This window comes from Ochotona princeps, chromosome 15 (assembly GCF_030435755.1).
Source record: "Ochotona princeps isolate mOchPri1 chromosome 15, mOchPri1.hap1, whole genome shotgun sequence".
Lineage (NCBI taxonomy): Eukaryota > Metazoa > Chordata > Mammalia > Lagomorpha > Ochotonidae > Ochotona > Ochotona princeps.
Window position 1 is genome coordinate 476,226 of NC_080846.1, and position 17,793 is coordinate 494,018.

General features: G+C 60.1%; 1 protein-coding gene across 1 annotated transcript; it reads left to right on the forward strand.

Moving 5' to 3' along the window:
* Positions 1 to 1,985: 1,985 nt before the first annotated feature.
* On the forward strand, positions 1,986 to 16,224 carry MLC1 (modulator of VRAC current 1). The gene is made up of 11 exons (XM_058673817.1): positions 1,986 to 2,214; positions 3,223 to 3,312; positions 4,182 to 4,235; positions 4,453 to 4,554; positions 7,533 to 7,637; positions 8,094 to 8,150; positions 9,732 to 9,848; positions 11,910 to 11,966; positions 12,287 to 12,409; positions 15,214 to 15,375; positions 15,950 to 16,224. Exons 1-11 carry the CDS (start codon positions 2,035 to 2,037, stop codon positions 16,028 to 16,030), a joined length of 1,128 nt encoding a protein of 375 aa, XP_058529800.1. The 5' UTR covers positions 1,986 to 2,034; the 3' UTR covers positions 16,031 to 16,224.
* Positions 16,225 to 17,793: the final 1,569 nt, after the last annotated feature.

Sequence of the window (17,793 nt, forward strand, 5' to 3'; positions counted from 1 at the left end):
CAGGGTTACCAGCCTCCCCAAGTATGATTTGTGCATCTGTAGCAGGCAACGCGTTGAATGGCCGCCAGTGATGGCTAAGATGGACTGGGTACTGACCAACCTAAGACAGGGTCTCTGTCATGCTACAGAGATTCCCGATGATGGGTAAGGCTGATGACCTGGGAGTCCACAACCTAAGTCAGGCACATTCAAGTCTGCTTTAAAACAAAAACAGGGGGACCTGTTGTGGGCTAAGGAGTTGGTTAGCACTCGCTAAACTGAGCACTACAGGCAATGGGCTTGGGGCTGAAAGCACCTGGTCTAATGGAACTCAGCTGTATCCAATATTGAGAGTGTGGGCTAAAGCGTAAACAAGAACTAGGTGAGAGGTCAAGAGTGGAGGCAATAATAGGAGGACTCGAGAGAGGCCGGAGAGAGAGACATTTCCACCATCTCTGGTCTCCGTGTCGGTGTCCCATCCCCAGATCCTTCTTCGTGCCACGTTACCAGCCTAGCCGGCCACAACAGCCTCCTGCGGGCCTCTCCACTGCTCCTGCCTCCTGCGGGCATGTCCACTGCTCCTGTTTCTGTTTTCTCCCACCCCCAATTCTGTCTCCTGACTCCTCTGCTTGGTAATTGTGGAGCACCCTGCTTTATCCTGTGTGCCCCTGTTCCCAAGCCCTAAGTGCAAACTGCCCGTGGGAAGGACTGCAGCCCACCCTGTCCGCCCTGTAAACAGCCGCCGAGCATGAACAGGCAGAGCAGCCATTTTCCACAGATCAGAAAGGCCAGGACTTGTTCTGGAAGCTGCTGTTGCCAGTGGAAACAGCAAAGCATTTCTTAAGCGACTGTGGATAGCTCTGGGACTGGAGCAGTTTGTCTTACAACCTCCGGCTCAAGGAAGTTCGCTGGTATTTGTAGAGAGTGGCTTTTGTAAGGTCCCAAAATAGTGAAATCCACTTAACATTTGCGGTCAAACAAAAAGAAACACAGAAGGGGCACTCACTGTGGCTGGACGGTCCCCAGCCGCTGACAGAAAAGTCTGGGCGGACTCAGCCCACTCAGAAGTTCTCAATGTATTAGGTACAGTTGGGGAAAACTTTCCTTCTTGCTTGGTTGAAAAACAAAACCCAACAGAACCCTCCCCTACCCCTCCGACCCGCTGCCCCTCCCCCCTGCACCCTCCATGCCCCCCAGGCTTTGCTCAAGCTGGGTAGGGTTTGTGGCTTCTCAGGGCTCCCTGGACCTCTGGCGGTGGCTGCCAAGGCCCCGGGGTCTCTGCCCGAAACTCATTCCCATCCTTTCCTGCTCTTAGTGAGCAGGGATAGAGGCCGCTGCCAGCCTGGCCGCTCGGGCTGAACTCCAGGCTGCTGGAGGCGACCCAGTGGGAGGTCGAGAGTGTGCAGCCTTGGGCACAGGGCAGGCTAGCAAGGCTGCGGTGAGACTCATCCCATTCCCGCATGCTTGCGGCGTGCACGCCTTCCCCTGGGACACCCATCCTCGTGCCCCATGTCAGTGCTGCGTGGGGGCAGGGAGGCCCCTGCCTGGCTTCGCCTGCCCACGGCTCTGAGCCAGTGGTTATGCAACCAGAAGGCTTCTGGGATCCATGCCCTTCCTTCTACTGATTGAAATGCAGGGCACCATCCTCCTGCCCTGGCCTGGCCGCAGGCTGCCCAGCTTTTGTTCCCGATATGAATACTTCTCGCCGGAAGCCCCTCACCCCCAGAGCAGCTCCCCCGGCAGTGGGCAGCCGTAGAGGTGAGCTAGCAGAGGGACAGTGGGCCGCTGAGGCCTGGCTTCCTCCTCCGTGACCTCTGCAGTGGTGGACACTCCGAGGCCCCGAGCTGTGCTCAAAGCTGAAGCACGCCCAAGGGGCCAGACCCTTCTGGGGGCCTCCCTGGGAAAGTGACCAAAGTGACCGCTGGCAGTTCAGAGCCAAGGCCTGCCTTCCTGCTCAGCGCTGCTGCTCCTGGTGCCAGCAGAATTTCCCTGCTGAAACGGTGTCTCTGGGGGCGCTTGCGGTGACCAAAGCACTCCCGGCACGACCCTGGCTCCATGGCGCGTGAGGAGCCCTTCCGGGAGGAACTAGCCTACGACCACATGCCCACGCTGGAGCGGGGGCGATCGGACCCGGGGAGTTATAGCCCAGACACGAAGCCCAGCAGCCTCCCACTGTCGAGAAGGCTGCCCCGATGCTTCAGCTACAAGACCCGTGTCTTCTGCGTGCTGATGGGGGTGAGTCACTGCCTGCCTCTGGTTAATGGCGCGACTTTCCCAGTGAGGCTCCTGCCTCTGCACTTGCCGGGGTCCTGCTGGGGCAGAGGTTGGGCAGGCGCCATCCCCTATGTCCCGCAGGGCCTGTGGGTGCCTGCATAGTCACTGTGGCCCTTAGGTCATGCGGGCTGCAGAAGCAGAGGGGTGTGTGTGTGTGTGTGTTGGGGGGTGGAACCCACGGCCAGGGCCGTGCCTGGACAGCAGGCCTGGCTTAGATGGCAGCAGGCTCAGCTCTTGAGGGACTTTCCCTGAAGTCCTGAAACATTTCCAAAGTGGGCCCATTGACGCTTGTGTGATTGAGGGGGCCACACTGGCACATGGACCAAAGACAGGTCCCTGCAGCCACACGGGGTCCTGCCAGCTCCCCTCAGATGAGAGCCCACCTACAGGATAAGAGCCCCCTCTGAGATCCCTCCTGCTCCTGGGGGTGGCAGGAAATGAGTTCTACTTCCCTGGGACTTCAGCCCCCCTAGCAGACCCTTCCTGACCCTCCTCATGTAGGTGAGCACACGGATCCCTGTCCAGCGACCACCTACTGGGATCCTGAGATCCAAAGGCCTTTAGTACCCACCATCCATCACAGCCTGGCCTTGGCGGTGTGCTCTTCTGGAGGTAGCTCAGCTGCCTGGCTCCCATGGAAGCTCTGCCCTTCACAAACCTGAGGACCTCTAGCCCCCAACTCCACTCTCCAGGTGTTGCTGGCGTCAAGTTCTGCAGAGGAGCCGGAGGGACCGTGTTTCTAGGGTCCTTAAATTTCACAGGAATGTCATCCTTCGCCCAGATCCCAGGGGGCAGGGCTGTGTCCTCCTGGGGCTCAAGCAGCCGGGCAGGGCCAGGCGCAGGTGTTGGTTGAGGCTGTGGCCTGCTGGCCATGGGCGAGCAGCTGAGCCACCCCCCCAGCCCTGGCCGCTCTTCCTGAAGGGTCTGGGCCCGGCCGTGTGGGCCTGACTCTGTGCTGGCCTCTTGCAGAGCTGCCTTCTTGTGACCTTGGGGTTCTCGCTATACCTGGGGAACGTGTTCCCTTCGGAGATGGACTACCTGCGCTGTGCGGCAGGCTCGGTAAGCAGCGCCCGGCCCCGCCTCTTGGGCACAGTTTCGTTTTTCTGCACTGAAGTATGCAGGCCCCTCACCCTCGCACAGGCTCATCATCCAGCTCTGGGGTCACAGATCTGTTCCTTCCAGGGACCCTTGGAGTGGCAGGTCTGAGTCTGGCCGTAGGCGTGTGCAAGGTGGCACTGAGCTACCAACGGCTGAATTCCATCCAGCCCTGACCACACAGCCATCTCCTGTCCCCGCGCATCCTGTAGGCTCTGGCCTCCGAGGTCTCACATCTGCCACTCCCCCTGCAGGGCCCGAGTCCCCCACTGTCCGGCTCCCACCCTCATTTTCTCTGGCCTTTGACTCCTGAGTATGAAGGGAGTCTTGCTTCCCACAGGGGTGCCTTCTGCTTGCGGGCATGCCCTGGGTCGCTGGGCACTCACCTGGGAGATTGCATCTTGGATGCCCTAGGCTCCCCAGACCAGTGCGGCTGAAGTCCCAGGGCCTCCCAGCGTGGAGCCTGTCCTACACCTGGAGTGGATAGTGGACACTTGTTTTGCATATTTCACTGATCCGGCTTAGAATGTACAATGTATTCTTTCACAATTATTCTAAAGCAGAGATGGGTCAATCGTATTGCCTCATTTAGTCACCCACATGCCTGCGATAGACAGGGCTGGGCTGGGCAGAAGCCAGGCGTCAGGGGCCCCATCCAGTCTCCTATGCGGGTGGCAGGGAGGCACCAGCAAGGGGCTGGAATGGAGAGGTGGGTCCCCCTTCCCACATGGAATGTGGGTGTCCCAAGCAGAGTAATGGCTATGCCCACTGTGCCCCTGTTGAAGGTCGTGACTGTGACCACTCTCACCCACTGCTCGGTGGCTTCTTTTCAGTGCGTCCCCTCAGCCATTGTCAGCTTTGTGGCTTCCAGGAGAGACACCAACGCGGTGAGTGCGGCCCCAGGCAGTGCCCGCTCCATAGGTGTATACACACCCACGGCAGGTCACCAGACGGTCCCGGAGGGGCTCCACCGCTGAGGGCAAGCCCTGAGCCGAGTCTAGGGGCCCCTCTCCAGGGCTGCTGCTCCACCTTGGGAGCCTGCTCTGCTGTCCCTCCTGTCCCTTCCGTCCTGGGACCCTGCTCTGCTATCCTTCCTTTTTTCAGATTCCAAATTTCCAGATTCTCTTTGTTTCCACGTTTGCTGTCACGACGACGTGTTTGATCTGGTTTGGATGCAAGCTGGTCCTGAACCCATCGGCAATAAACGTGAGTCCCTGGAGATGGGTGGTCACAGGTGGGCGGTGCAGCATCCGCTGAGGTGGGCATGCGCACAGTGAGTGCTTGACACAGCCAGGCTTGATGAACGCTGAGAAGTTTCTGTATGTTCCCCAAGAGCAGAATCCGCTCTGATGAACTCCTCCCGCCGGGTCTGATGGACAGTGTTGTGAATCAACAAGAACGTCTTAACTGTCTCTCTTGTGATGGTTCTAATCACGAAGACCACGCTGCACCTGTGTCAATGTGTGATGGACATTGTGACAAGGAGAAAAGGCTCCCTGTACTAAGGGCCTGGTCAGACCTCCCCAGAGAGAGGAAGAAAGAACAAGATAGGGAAACAGCGGCAAGAAAAAGTAAACGGCTAGAGGCAAGCCTCATGCTTTGTGGGGAGGGCACAAGGCCAGTGAGGCACTGTGGCTAGGTCGCCCAGAAGGAGGAATGGCGTGAGGGTGGGCAGGCGTGCCCAGGGCAGGACCAGGTCATCTCCTTTCCAGATGCTGTTGCCACTCAGAGCAGCGGCCTGGCTGTGAGTGTGAGAGTGACATTGGTGCCAGAAAGCCAGAAGACGTGCCTCACACAGGCGCCACACCACCGTGCAGTCAAGAGCCGTAGAGGTCTGATCCCTGAGCCTGGCCAGTAGACAGGACACTAAGCAGAGGCCCAAAGTGTGCGGGGCCCCAGTGTGCCTGTGCCCAGTGCATATCACCGCGCCCCTGAGGTGTGGCAGTGTGCGTATCCATCCGTCCCAGGCTCTGGTCTCCTGTAGAGACAGACAGACCGAGTGGAGACTGATGTCACATGCCGATGGCAACAGAATTCAACAATGTGCACGTTCACACACATGTGCATGAGAGAGACAGACAGAGAGTAGGGGAGCATAGACATGAAAGGCCTGTACGCTGAAGCCAGAGGGGTACATCCAAGAGCATGCCCCCACACTCCCCACCCTTTTGATAAGGCAGGCAGTGGTCCTGTGGCTTGCAACACAGTGGTACCACAGACACCCTTCCTGGTCCGAGGTCCTGCCCAGACCCTCTGGGGATGGAGGGTGGTTCAGGCACCTGCTGGGCCCCAGGGCGGTTCAGGCACCTGCTGGGGTCCAGGACTGCTCAGCAGCTGAAGCAAGGCTGGTCTCACGCCCCATAGCCTCTCCGCCCCCGTGCTGCTCGTCCAGTTTCTCTCCACACGCCTTCTGCATCCTCCATTCACGTCACAGCTCTTGTTGGATCCCCTGGTTCAGGCTTCCCTGAGCGCCCAAGGCTGAGCCCTGTGGGCCCTGGGCAGCTCACCCTGCACGGCTGCAGCCTCGTTGGTGGTGCTGGGCAGAGGTACTGTTGGTTTCCAGCACTGAAGTGTTTCAAGTCTTTGAAGAACCTGCAGAGACAGTGCTGAGGCCCCGCGTGCTCCTCCCTCACAGAATGGGCCCCCCGGGCACACTACGGGGAATTTTCCCCAGTGTAAAGGGCTCTGCCTTTATGTCTGGCACCACTGCTGCTCACTCTCATTCTCACAGCTTTCCCAGGGCCTCTGTCAGTGTTCTGCCACAAGTCCCTCCCACCCTGCTTCTTTCTGCGTGGGATGTGCCGCACAGCACTGCAGCGCGCATCTGCTCTCGCGCGCGTGGGTCAGTGGAGTGTAGTAAGGATTCTCTATGAGCTCTTTCATTTCACTATATTTATTGAAAAGGCACAGAGAGAGAGAGAGAGAGAGAGAGGGAGAGAGAGAGAGAGAGAGTTCTTCCATCTGCTGCTTAGTTCCCAAATACCTGGAACGGCCAGGGCAGGGTCAGACTGAAGCCAGGAACCAGCCAGAGTGGCAGGGCCCCAAATATGTGACCCGCAAATGCTACTTCCAGAAACAAGATCGTGGGGGCTGGGGGAGAGTGCCGCCGCAGCCCAGGCACTGCGGCAGGGGCACAGGCGGACCGCCTAGCAGGAGGCCATGGGCTCTTCGATATGATAAGTTGGAAGCAATTTCTTCCAGTGCCTCTTTGCTGCACTTTAAAAACTTTTGAACACATAAATGAATGTTGAACTTGGACAGCTGCCCTTTGTACACGGGAAGGTGAGCGTCGCCCACTGAGCTGAGGTGACCGCTGCCGGGCTGTGCCAGTGTGGAGGCCGAGGCCTGCTCTCCTCCCCCCGCGGGGCTGTCTGGCCAGGGTGACAGCAGAGCGGGCCTCTGCTCTGTCACCGCCTCTGTTTGGACACTTCTCCTGCCTTTCTGTTGTGTTGAGCTAAAAACCGCTGGCACTTTCTGGCAAGTCCAGCAGAACTGGCCCCTGGGACCTTCTCCACTGTCAGGAGGGGCGCTTTCATTATTACTTTAAAGGTTCCTCTTTCTTCTTGTGTTACATTTAAAATGTTTTCTTTACCTCATTTATTTGAAGAAGAAGAGCAGGAGAAACACACACACTGATCTTAAATAGAGGAGTTCTGGGCAGCAGGGGTCCAGGCCCTCAAGTCCTCAGCGCTGCCTCCTAGGGTATCCTGAGCAAGAGGCAGTTGGAAGTGGAGCTGGGCCTGAGCTCAGAGCTCCCCACAAGCCATCCTGCAATGGGGCAGGGGGTCCCACTGCTGCACCCCAGCCAGCCTGCAACGGGATGTGGGGTCCTACTGCTATACCCCAGCTAGCCTGCAACACTTCAACGGGGTATGGGGTCCACCACTGCACCCCAGCCAGCCTGTGATGCTTTGATGGGGCATGGGGTCCCACTGCTGTACCCCAGCCAGCCTGCGTGAGTTACTAAACCCTCTATGAGTCAGCTAGGCATTGCAACAACACCCCAAAGCCCTGTTTTTTTCAGTCGAGGGACATTGTGCAAGGGGCTGCTTGGAAGGTTTCTGTGTAAGTAGGAATGAGAACCAGGGTGGGTGGGTCTGCAGGGCAGAGTCCTCCCAGAGGCCCCATGAGACAGGTGGCCCATGGCCTGTCTGGTGGGGCCCACATGCACATCTCCCCTGCAGATAAACTTCAACCTCGTCCTGCTGCTCCTGCTGGAGCTGCTCATGGCGGCTACTGTGATCGTCTCTGCCCGGTCCAGCGAGGAGCATCGCAGAAAGAAGGTGGGCGTCCCCAGCTGGAGTTACACTCTCCGGGCTCCAGGCCGCCGAGCCCAGATGGCCTGGACTCCGGCAGGGGTCCCCAGTAGTGTTACATGGAGACAGCAGTTTGGCTAAAAATACCTTGCAAAACATCTGGCAATGTGATGCTTAAACCCAGTTTTGTAGATAAGGAGAATGTCCATGTTTGCATTTTCCTCAAATCTGAACCACGCCCACCCCATCCCATCCCCATGCTACACCTCACTGTGCATGCCCACCCACCTATACCCACACCAACCCCCCTACATCTCAGTGTACACACTCACCCACCCACACCCAACCTATACCTCGCTGTACCCACACCCTCCCACACCTCGCTGTGCATGCCCACCCTCACATATAGATCCCACGCACCCACCGCCAGTACACACAGCATGTCTGGGCCCCTGCTAGTGGCTGACAAGGCTCTGTCTGTCCCTGCAGGGTGCTGCCCCTGCCGAGGAGGGAACGTTCCCAGCGCGGGTCCTGAAATCCTACTCGGTAAGAGTGGCACTCCTCTTCCTCCTCTTCTTCCATCTGCTGTCACTGCAGGGGTGGGGGCAGGGCATGTCCCGGCTGGCATCCCGGTTGCTCCAACAGGGCCGTGCTCTGTGGGAGGGAGGACTGCCACGAGCCTCCCACGGCAGTGGGCACAGAGTCTGAACGAGTCACTCTCGAGGTTTTCCATCTCCCTCAGGGACATGACTCGGGCTGTACAGCTTGCTGGCCACGCCAGTTGGGACATGGCCATTCACGTTGCCTTGACGGCTGTGCCAGCCAACACAGGTTCTGCTTGATCTCGGTGGGATCTTCCCAGGGTCTTTTGCCGCTGCCAGCTGCTCTTGTCACCAGCTTGGTTTTCTTTGTCCAGCCTGTTGGCCCCCATCTGGCTGGCTGGGAGAGTGGCCACTCGGTCACGGCCGTGGTCGCCAACTGCATGTCCTCCATCTCCCAGGCCTTCTCCTTCCGGTCCCTCCTGCCCCTCTAATGTCTTCCTTTCTAGCTAATTTGGAGTTGGAAATGGTGGTGTGAACTGTTCTTCATTCTTTCTTTTTACTAAGATTTATTTTATTTATTTGAAAGAACTACAGAGAGAAATCTGCTAGCTGCTGGCTCCAGGCCAGGCAGAAGTCAGGAGTCAGAGGTTTCATCTGGGGCGCCCACATGTGTGCCAAAGGCCCAGAGACTCGGCCCATCCTCTGCTGCTTTCTTGGGTCGTAAGTAGGAGCTGGGTCGGCAGTGGGCCAGTGCCCAGTGCTGCAGGTGGTACTTTGCCCACTGTGCCACAGTACTCATCTGTTGCAGTGACTTCTCTGACTTCCCTTTACTCTAAATGATCATTTTGTTCAAGAGCTGTAGCCTGGCAGTTTCACTGTGTCAGGGGCCGCCATCACTTTGAGATGACCCTTGCTGTTCCCTGTCCACTGCTCCCAGTTACCGTCCATTGCTGGTGCCCACCGCTGCCCGGTCACCGTCCCCCTGCAGATGACCTCTGCTTCTGAAGTCTCGCTCCTGTGGCTGCCATCTCTGCCCACCGGATGTGAGAGCTCTGGTCCATTTGTCTCTGCTGGGCATTGTGCTCCCTAATGGGAGAAGGCCCAGCTGGGTCCTGGTGACAGTTCCTAGCCTGTGACCGCTGCAGGTCAGATGGGGGCTAGCCTGGAAGACACCTTGTCCTGAGTGTGGACACCTATGAGCTCATCCCAGGAACCTGGGGGCCTTGCTGGCTGTGCCCTGGGGTCTGAGGGCTGTCGGCTGCACCCCGGGAACCTGGGGGCCTTGCTGGCTGTGCCCTGGGATCTGAGGGCTGCTGGCTCATCCCAGGAACCTGGGGGCTGTGCTGGCTGTGCCCTGGGGTCTGAGGGCTGCTGGCTCATCCCGGGAACCTGGGGGCTGTGCTGGCTGAGCCCTGGGATCTGAGGGCTGCTGGCTCATCCCGGGAACCTGGGGGCTGTGCTGGCTGAGCCCTGGGATCTGAGGGCTGTCGGCTGCACCCCGGGAACCTGGGGGCCGTGCTGGCTCCTCAGGGCAGCACATAGCTGGGGGTGGCCCCAGTGAGTGATACCATCCTGTTGCCCTCAGGTGGTGGAGGTGATGGCCGGTGTGTGTGCTGTCCTCGGGGGCGTCGTAGCCCTGAACTTGGATGACGCAGTCTCGAGCCCACACCTCTCCGGGACATTCTTCTGGGTCCTGGTGGCCGTGAGTGCCCAAACCCCCTTCTCGAACGCTTCTGGCTGGGAGCAGGCAGCAGCAAAGTCCCCAGGTCACAGTCAGACTCAGGACCGTTCAGGGACGACAGCTTGGCTGCTGATCTCACATTTTGCTCCCTGCTGAGTCACACGTGACAAACACATTGTGAGTGGTTGTCCATCACAGGCTGGCGGCTTCACACCCCTTCCCGCAGGCCCACAGGAGACTGACGCACATGCAGGGTAGCACGCAGCAGCTCGGTGGTGCTGATGGACACTGATGCTGTATTTACATGCACCACAGCCATGCCAAGTGCCTGTCATGCGTGGGGAGTGCCCACTGCCCCGCTCGCTGTTCACCCACGCGTAGGAGCACGTGCCACGCTTCATGAATGGCTGAGTCTGTGCACAAGCCAAGGGAGGTACAGTCACAGGCTTCCACACCTGGGCCAGCACAGCAGCTGGATGGGCACTCTCCTGAAAACCACCATCTACCTCACTCCATGGTTCCACCTGGCGGTCAGGTGGGGCTGGTGCACGCGGCCACACGGCCTGCCTGGCCCGCAGCGCGGAGTCTCGGGACTCTTCCTGAAGCTGCTGACACTGGCCCACTGTGAGGCTCAGGCCTGCGCAGGACGGCTGGGGGCCCAAGTACTCAAAGCACTTCCCTGGGCACTGGTGCAGTGCAGGGCAGCCTGGAACCCAATCCCTGAGGGTGCAGTGTGGTGAGGAGGGCTAGGACCACAGGGACCAAACGCTCTCAGGGCAGCTGCCCAGGCCAGACTGTCCTGGTGGGCAGTGTGCAGCCAGCCCTGTGGAGCTCTGGATTGCCAGCCTGTAGCTCCCTGAGGACCAACTAACCCTGAAACCCTTGTTATTCCCTACCCCGGCCCTACAACCAGCCCTCTTGATGTGGCCTCCCCACACCTCACCCCACATGTGCTCTCTCTGGGGTGGGCACAGCTGGGAAGGGGCAGAGGGCCCCAGGGCGAGAACAGAGAGGCCAGGTGGGCCGTGAATCAGCTCCATGTGCCTTGGGCCTGGCTGGGGTGTGGGGCACATGGCTGCAGCCTGTCGCTAGGGCCCGTGTCGGCTGGAGGCCGAGGCCCTTCCTCAGCTGGGGTCCACAGCTTTGTACTGGATGGAGCAAACTCATGCTTTGTGGCCACTCTTCACCTGCTCCTGCCCCAGGCAGAGGCCCCTGCATCGATCTGTTGGCCTCCTGCCCTGGCCAGACCCACCCTGCAGTCAGGCCAAGCCTCTCCCCCTGCTGGGGCCTTGATGTAAGTGGCTGTTCCTCTGCTGTGCCCGCTGGCGTGTCCTGCTGCCCTGAGCCTGTCCCCATCCCACTCAGGTTCTCACCAGAGCACTCTCAAGTGCAGAGCAGAGCCCTTGCCAGCAGGTCCAAGGCCCTGGGCATCCCACTGTCTGTCCAGGGTATGGGGAGTGCACACATGGGGACACAGGGCCCTGGGTTTCCCCACTGTCTGTCCAGGGTATGGGAGTGTGCGCCATGGGGTCACAGGCTCCTGGAGTTTCCAAGTGTGGCTGGAGGAGGCCTCAGGGCTCTGTGCGTCCCACTGCCTGCAGTGTGGAGAATCAGGTCACTTCCTTAAAGCAGGTACAAGGGTGGGGCACCTGGCAGATGCCACCACTTGTGACCAAAGGAAAAGTCCCCAGGGCCACAGTGCTGAGTCTGGCCTGAGACCTGGCTTCACAGGGCACTTGGATGTGTCCAGGGCTGTGGGCCTCTGCTATGCCCCCATGACTTCAGACCAAGTCAAGGCACAAAGTGCAGCACAGCCTGGGTCCTGGGTGGGTCCAGGCTGCCATGTTGTAAACCCCACAGGGGATGCCACTGCACCACCCTGCCTGGAGCGTGCCATCAGGCTCAGGCGTCTGGCAGCTGAGAGCAGATCATTCCAGACTCAGGTCCAATCAGAGCAAGTGAGGGTGTGCAGCCCGTGAGAGGCCCGCCCCCATGCCTGGCCCTGGGACCGTGACTGCGGGACCGTGACTGCGGGACCGTGACCAGTGACCCCTCCAACACCTCTTGTTCCTCTCCTCTTAGTGCTTCCCAAGTGCCATTGCAAGTCACGTGACCGCAGAGTGTCCCAGCAAGTGCCTGGTGAGTGTGGCCTGCGGGCCCGGAGTGGGAGAGGGAGCAAGGAGGCCTGGGCTGGCTGCAGGCTGTGGGCTGCAGGCTGTGGGCTGCAGGATTGGCCTATGCCGGAAAGGAAACTCAGCCCCAGGCCCCGCCCCTCAGCATGCGACTTGGAGGCTGTGGGAGACAGTAGCTGTGACTCCCCTGGGCCCGATGCTGTTGGGAGGGGGAGCGTCCCCGCTGGGCCATGCTGGCTCTGTGGCCTGCAGCCGAGACACTGAACCTGGGGAGCAGTGGGCCACGCTGTGGGCTCGGTAGCCTGTGAGTGCTGCCCCTGTCCTCAGGTGGAGGTGCTGATCGCCATCAGCAGCCTCACGGCCCCGCTGCTCTTCACGGCCTCCGGCTATCTGTCCTCCAGCGTGATGCGGACAGTGGAGATCTTCAGAGAATACCCACCAGCCATCAAAGTATGTCCTAGAAAGGCCTCCCCAAGACGCCCTGTGTCGTGGGTGAGGCTGGCTCCCATGTGCTGTGTGAACCATGGGGGATTGCACAACCCCATGGCCCCTCACAGGCCTGGCTTGGCCTGAGTGTCCCTCGGGCTGCTCCTGTCCACCCAGCTCTGACCATTCAGCCTGACTTGGCACAGCCATGTGCCTCCTCCACAGTTTATAGGGCCTCTCTGCCCGGAGCCTCTATTTGAGCTTCCTCAGGCACACTCTAGAATCAGTCCTCTGAAGTCACAAGATGCTCCGCTGGGGGTCTGATGGGCCTGGCGGAAGCTGGACAAGTCTCAGTGGCCAAACGTGAGCCCAACCCCGCTGAGACTCCCTGCTAAGGGCCTGGTCCGTGCGGCTGCTGTTTCTCAGAGGCTGTGTTTTTTGTGCCTGGTATAAACGGCATTTCCCCCAAAGGGTTACTATCAATTTCCAGTTGGAAAATGCACAGCACAGGCTGGGCCCTGTTGGAGGTCACCCTACACACCAGCACCTATGAAGGTGAGACCAGCCCCTGGTTACACCCTGGCCAGCTGGAGTCCTCCTGAGGTCCCCGGTGTGGCCGACAGGTGCTGTGTTCTCTTGCCCTGCCTTCCTCTCCCTGGGCAGCATGGGAGGTGACCCCTCACCACTCCAGGGTACCTGCAGCCCATGGTATCGGGGTGTTTTGTGTGTTAGCATGCCCCCCACTGATCCCTGCTGGAATCGCTCTCACCCTGGGCTGTGGGGCCCTCAAGCACACACACGCCACAGGAGGACGTGCCTAGCTTGGTGAGTGGCAGCACAGGCCTGCACATGCGTCAGTGTTTAGGTCTTCTTGTGCCAAGCTGGCCTCAGCACCAGCTCCTGCCTGCCTCTGTTTTTCTCAGAAGCCTCAGCCTGCTGGGCTGTCCCAGGGCAGCTAGAGCCAGGACCAGGGCTGCAGGTGGCCTTTCAGCTCTCTCAGTGGACGAGCTGTTCAACAGGTGCATTTAAGTGCTTCCCCCTTTGAGAGGCAGAGGCAGAGAGGAAGAAAGAGCCTCCATCCGTTGGTTCACTCCCAGGAACCTGCCACAGCCCAGCTGGTCCAGGCTGACGCGGGGCGAGCCAGGTTCTTGAGCCACCTTGCTGCTCCCTCCCAGGTCTGCATCAGCAGGGCTGGAATCAGGAGTGAGCAGGAAGTGGAACCCACACCCCAGGTCCGAGAGCCCCCCTTGGCAGAGCTTATCTGAAAGAGCAGGAATTCGTATTATTTCCAATTCATATTTAACACTCCAGGTTCTTTTATGTTTGTGTCTTTCTGTTTCTCCTAAAATTCCACTTTCTGTAACATCACCATGTTTGCCATTTGACTTCGCCTCACAACATGAAATCACCACAGGTCAGCACGGCCACACATCCCTGCCAAGTGAGTTCAAGGTGGGCAGGGTCTGGCGGATGTGCCCACTACACCAGACGTGCTGCTGTCAGCTGCCCTGCCTGCTGTCCACTCAGCCCAGGCTCTGCTAGGTGCCCTTTTGGCAGCCAGCCGAGGCTCTGAGGCCCAGCCGGGCACCCCTGCACTCTGTGGCTACAGTTCACTGCCCACCTCAGAGCCATGCTTCCTGCTGACCCACATCTAGCGGGAATGTGGGGATCAGTATGGGGCAGCTCCTCTGCCATGGCTGCCTTGGCGTGGCCAGGAGTGGGCTTGATGGTCCCTCACTGACCCTGGTGGCAGCTAAAGCAGGACAGCCTAAGGTTGAAGACCAACCTCTGGGATCGTCTGGAATGCTTGGCAGCTGGCTGGCTCACTTTCACAGCTCATTTTCAAACATGAACAGAAACAACTGACTGAGCCAGTGTGGATTCACTGAGCCAGTGTTGTATGAGATACCTGGGAGTGCTGGGGTCCTACAAGAGCACACGGTGGAAGAACTGCTTCAGGCCTCTCGGCTGCGGGGTCTCCCTGACCAAAGGGGCCTCCCATGGGTGCAGGCCCTCCCGTGGCTGCAGAACCTCCTGTGACTGCAGAGTCTCCCGTGGCTGCAGGCCCTCCCGTGGCTGTAGGCCTTCCCGTGGCTGCAGGCCTTCCCGTGGCTGTAGGCCTTCCGTGGCTGCAGGTCCTCCCGTGGCTGCAGGGCCCTCCCGTGGCTGCAGGCCATCCCGTGGCTGCAGGCCTTCCCGTGGCTGCAGGTCCTCCCATGGCTGCAGGTCCTCCTGTGGCTGTAGGCCCTCCCATGGCTGCAGGCCTTCCCGTGGCTGCAGGCCCTCCCGTGGCTGCAGGTCCTCCCGTGGCTGCAGGTCCTCCCATGGCTGCAGGTCCTCCTGTGGCTGTAGGCCCTCCCATGGCTGCAGGCCTTCCCGTGGCTGCAGGCCCTCCCGTGGCTGCAGGTCCTCCCGTGGCTGCAGGCCAGTCCGTGGCTGCAGGGCCCTCCCGTGGCTGCAGGTCCTCCCGTGGCTGCAGGTCCTCCCATGGCTGCAGGTCCTCCCATGGCTGCAGGCCCTCCCATGGCTGCAGGCCTTCCCGTGGCTGCAGGTCCTCCCGTGGCTGCAGGTCCTCCCATGGCTGCAGGTCCTCCCGTGGCTGCAGGCCTTCCCGTGGCTGCAGGTCCTCCCGTGGCTGCAGGCCAGTCCGTGGCTGCAGGCCCTCCCGTGGCTGCAGGTCCTCCCGTGGCTGCAGGTCCTCCCATGGCTGCAGGTCCTCCTATAGCTGCAGGCTCTCCTGTGGCTGCTGCAGGGCCCCTCTTGGCCCCAGGAGCCTCCCATGGTTGAAGGAGGCAGGGGCTGCTCACATCCTGCCCTGCCCCCTACAGGCTTATGACCTGCTCCTGCTGCTGCTGCTGGTGGTGCTGCTGCTGCAAGGCGGCCTGAACACGGGCACTGCCATCCAGTGTGTGGACTTCAAGGTCAGCGCCAGGTGGCAAAGAGCTTCCTGCGACAGCCAGCCCAGCCCGAGGGAGCACCCAATGGGGGAGGTAAAGTGCTCTCCTGCCATCCTGTCCTGGGCGGCCTCTGAGGGTCTGACCCATACCCACTGCTGATGTCCATCAAGACCTCTTCCTGCCTCTTGCCCCACATAAACCTGCAGGAGGACAAATGAGGGCCAACCCAAGCCCATGGCTCTTACCAACAGAAGAGGCCCTTGGGGGACACTGGTTAGGGTGGGGTTCCAGGTGGGGCCATACCAGCCACTCAGCCCTGTCTCCAATCCTGGTTCCCCACAGCTGAGCAGCAGGGGCTCAGCAACACTTCCCGCTAGCTGCCAGTGAGGTCCCTGGTACCTGGCAGAGCCTGCGGCTCTGGCCACAGCCTCTCCTGCCACAGGGCCTCAAGCGCACTGTGCCCACTGCATCCTGGGGACATGCTCTGCTTTCCCAGCTCTCCCTTAGCCCTGCTGGCTTGGGATGGCAGTGTAGCTGTGTCCCAGATTCCGCCATCTGCCCAAGGTCTGGAGGTGTGTAACCTCTTGCTCGACTACCAGGTCTTCTGCCCTGAGCCAGGCTCCTTCGCCTCCCTTCCTCTCACCTGAGGACGCGTCTGTGTGTCCAGTCACAGGTGGCCAGAAGCCCCCTGAAGGAGTTTGACAAGGAGAAAGCCTGGAGGGCTGTCGTGGTGCAGATGGCCCAGTGACTGCAGGATGGAGGTGTGTCACGGCTGCCCGTACAGACCCTCACCACCTGCCAGCCACCACCCCCTTGTGTAGCTACTCAGACCCCACAGTAGGCAGATGCTGGCTATTGATTCAGACTGGACAGGTCAGCGCTGCCCCAGCTGTCCCCGAGTCCCACGGTCCCTGTTCCCTAGGGAAGGGTATCAGTGCCACCTGTCAGTAGCCGATAGTAGTGAATTCACTGCCACTGGCACTGGGGTAGCCATGAGAACCTGTGTCCCCTCTGCTCTGACGCCTGTACGACCTGCCCACTGCTCCTGAGGCCTGTCCCCTCTGAAGTGTGCCCACATTGTCAGCCTGACATGCATGACTGCTCCAACATGGCAGCTGTGTGTGCTGTGGTGCCTGAAGCCCAGGGCGCTGCCCAAACACCCCTCTCCCGTGGGAGACCCACATGTGCACTCCTGCCTGCTTATGTTTCTCAAATAGCACTGAGCACCGAGCTCCTCTCTGGCTGCTGCAAGTTTCCAGCAGAGCAGCCAGCGTGCTTGGGAAATGGACACTGCCACCCAGGGACGAGCAGGCTCAGCGCTGCCCTCTGCAGTCAGCTTTGACTGTCCCAGCTTGGGGGGCTCCCCGTCTGCCACTTTGGGGCTCTCACATGCCCTCTGCTTCCCCAAATAGTGTGCGAGGAACACTGGCCATGATGGGAGAGGTGGCCAAGGACTGGTGTGCGAGCCACCTGAGTGTGCCCGGGGCCAGCTGGGGTCTGGTGTGACTGACACAGATCCCGCCAAATCCCTGAGCTCAGGCCTGAAGAACCGTTCTGCCGGCCCCTCATGCTTGTTAGATGCTGCTCGTGGCTCCATGCTGGGTTGGGGCATGTGCTGGTTCGCCCTTGGGGCCTTGGGGCCTGAGATCCAAGACCTGCCACTTGGTGGGGATTCCAGGATGTTCCCAGATTTTTCCAGCAAACAAGCAGAACGCAGGTAAGAGTCCAGAGGCAGAAGGAAGCTCTGCTCCACGCCCTGTGCACCGGCTGGGCAAGCCCTCTGTGACATCCCCAGCGAGGACACCGTCTAGGAGCACAGGCAAGCCCGTATAGGAGAGTCCCCTGCAGCTCCAAGGGATCACGGCCCATGAGGCCTGCTGCGGCTGGAGTGACGGCTGGGCTGCAGGCAGGGCTAAGATCTGTCTGTCTGCATCGACATTTTTGCCTCCCACAGTGTAACACTCAGACAATAAAACGCTAACATTCAGATGTTTCCCAGGCTTGTTTAATGCCAGCTTGCTGGTGGCCTGTTTCCCTGTGCTCTGACAGCACGGGCAGGCGGGCAGGCGAAGGAGGGAGCAGGGGCTGAGAGTCCACTGTGGGAGCCCAGGGTCCTTCCAGGGCAGGAGGAGCGGCTCTCTGCAGGAGGCCACGAGCAACATCCAGTCCAGTGGAGACACCCCAGTTAGCGTGGGGTCCCCTGCCTAAGAGACTGGACAAAACAAGGAAGGAACTGTCGGGCCTGGGAGTCTAGGAACATGTGGTGGGGTTACCACCAAGGCCTCTCTGGGTGAGCTGCCTGGCGACCATCCACAAACCCATCCCTCACCCTCAGTCAGGTGCTGCAGGGAAGGGAGTACAGGACACAGAAGCCCGGCTGCACAGCTCCGGTTGGTGCTGGGGGGAGGGGTCAGGGTGTGACCGCCAGTCTTTGTGACTTGGGGGGCTGGGTGCGGGGGGTCTGTGTGACCCGTGTGCCTAGGGAGATTAACGCGCAGGAGCCGGACGGGG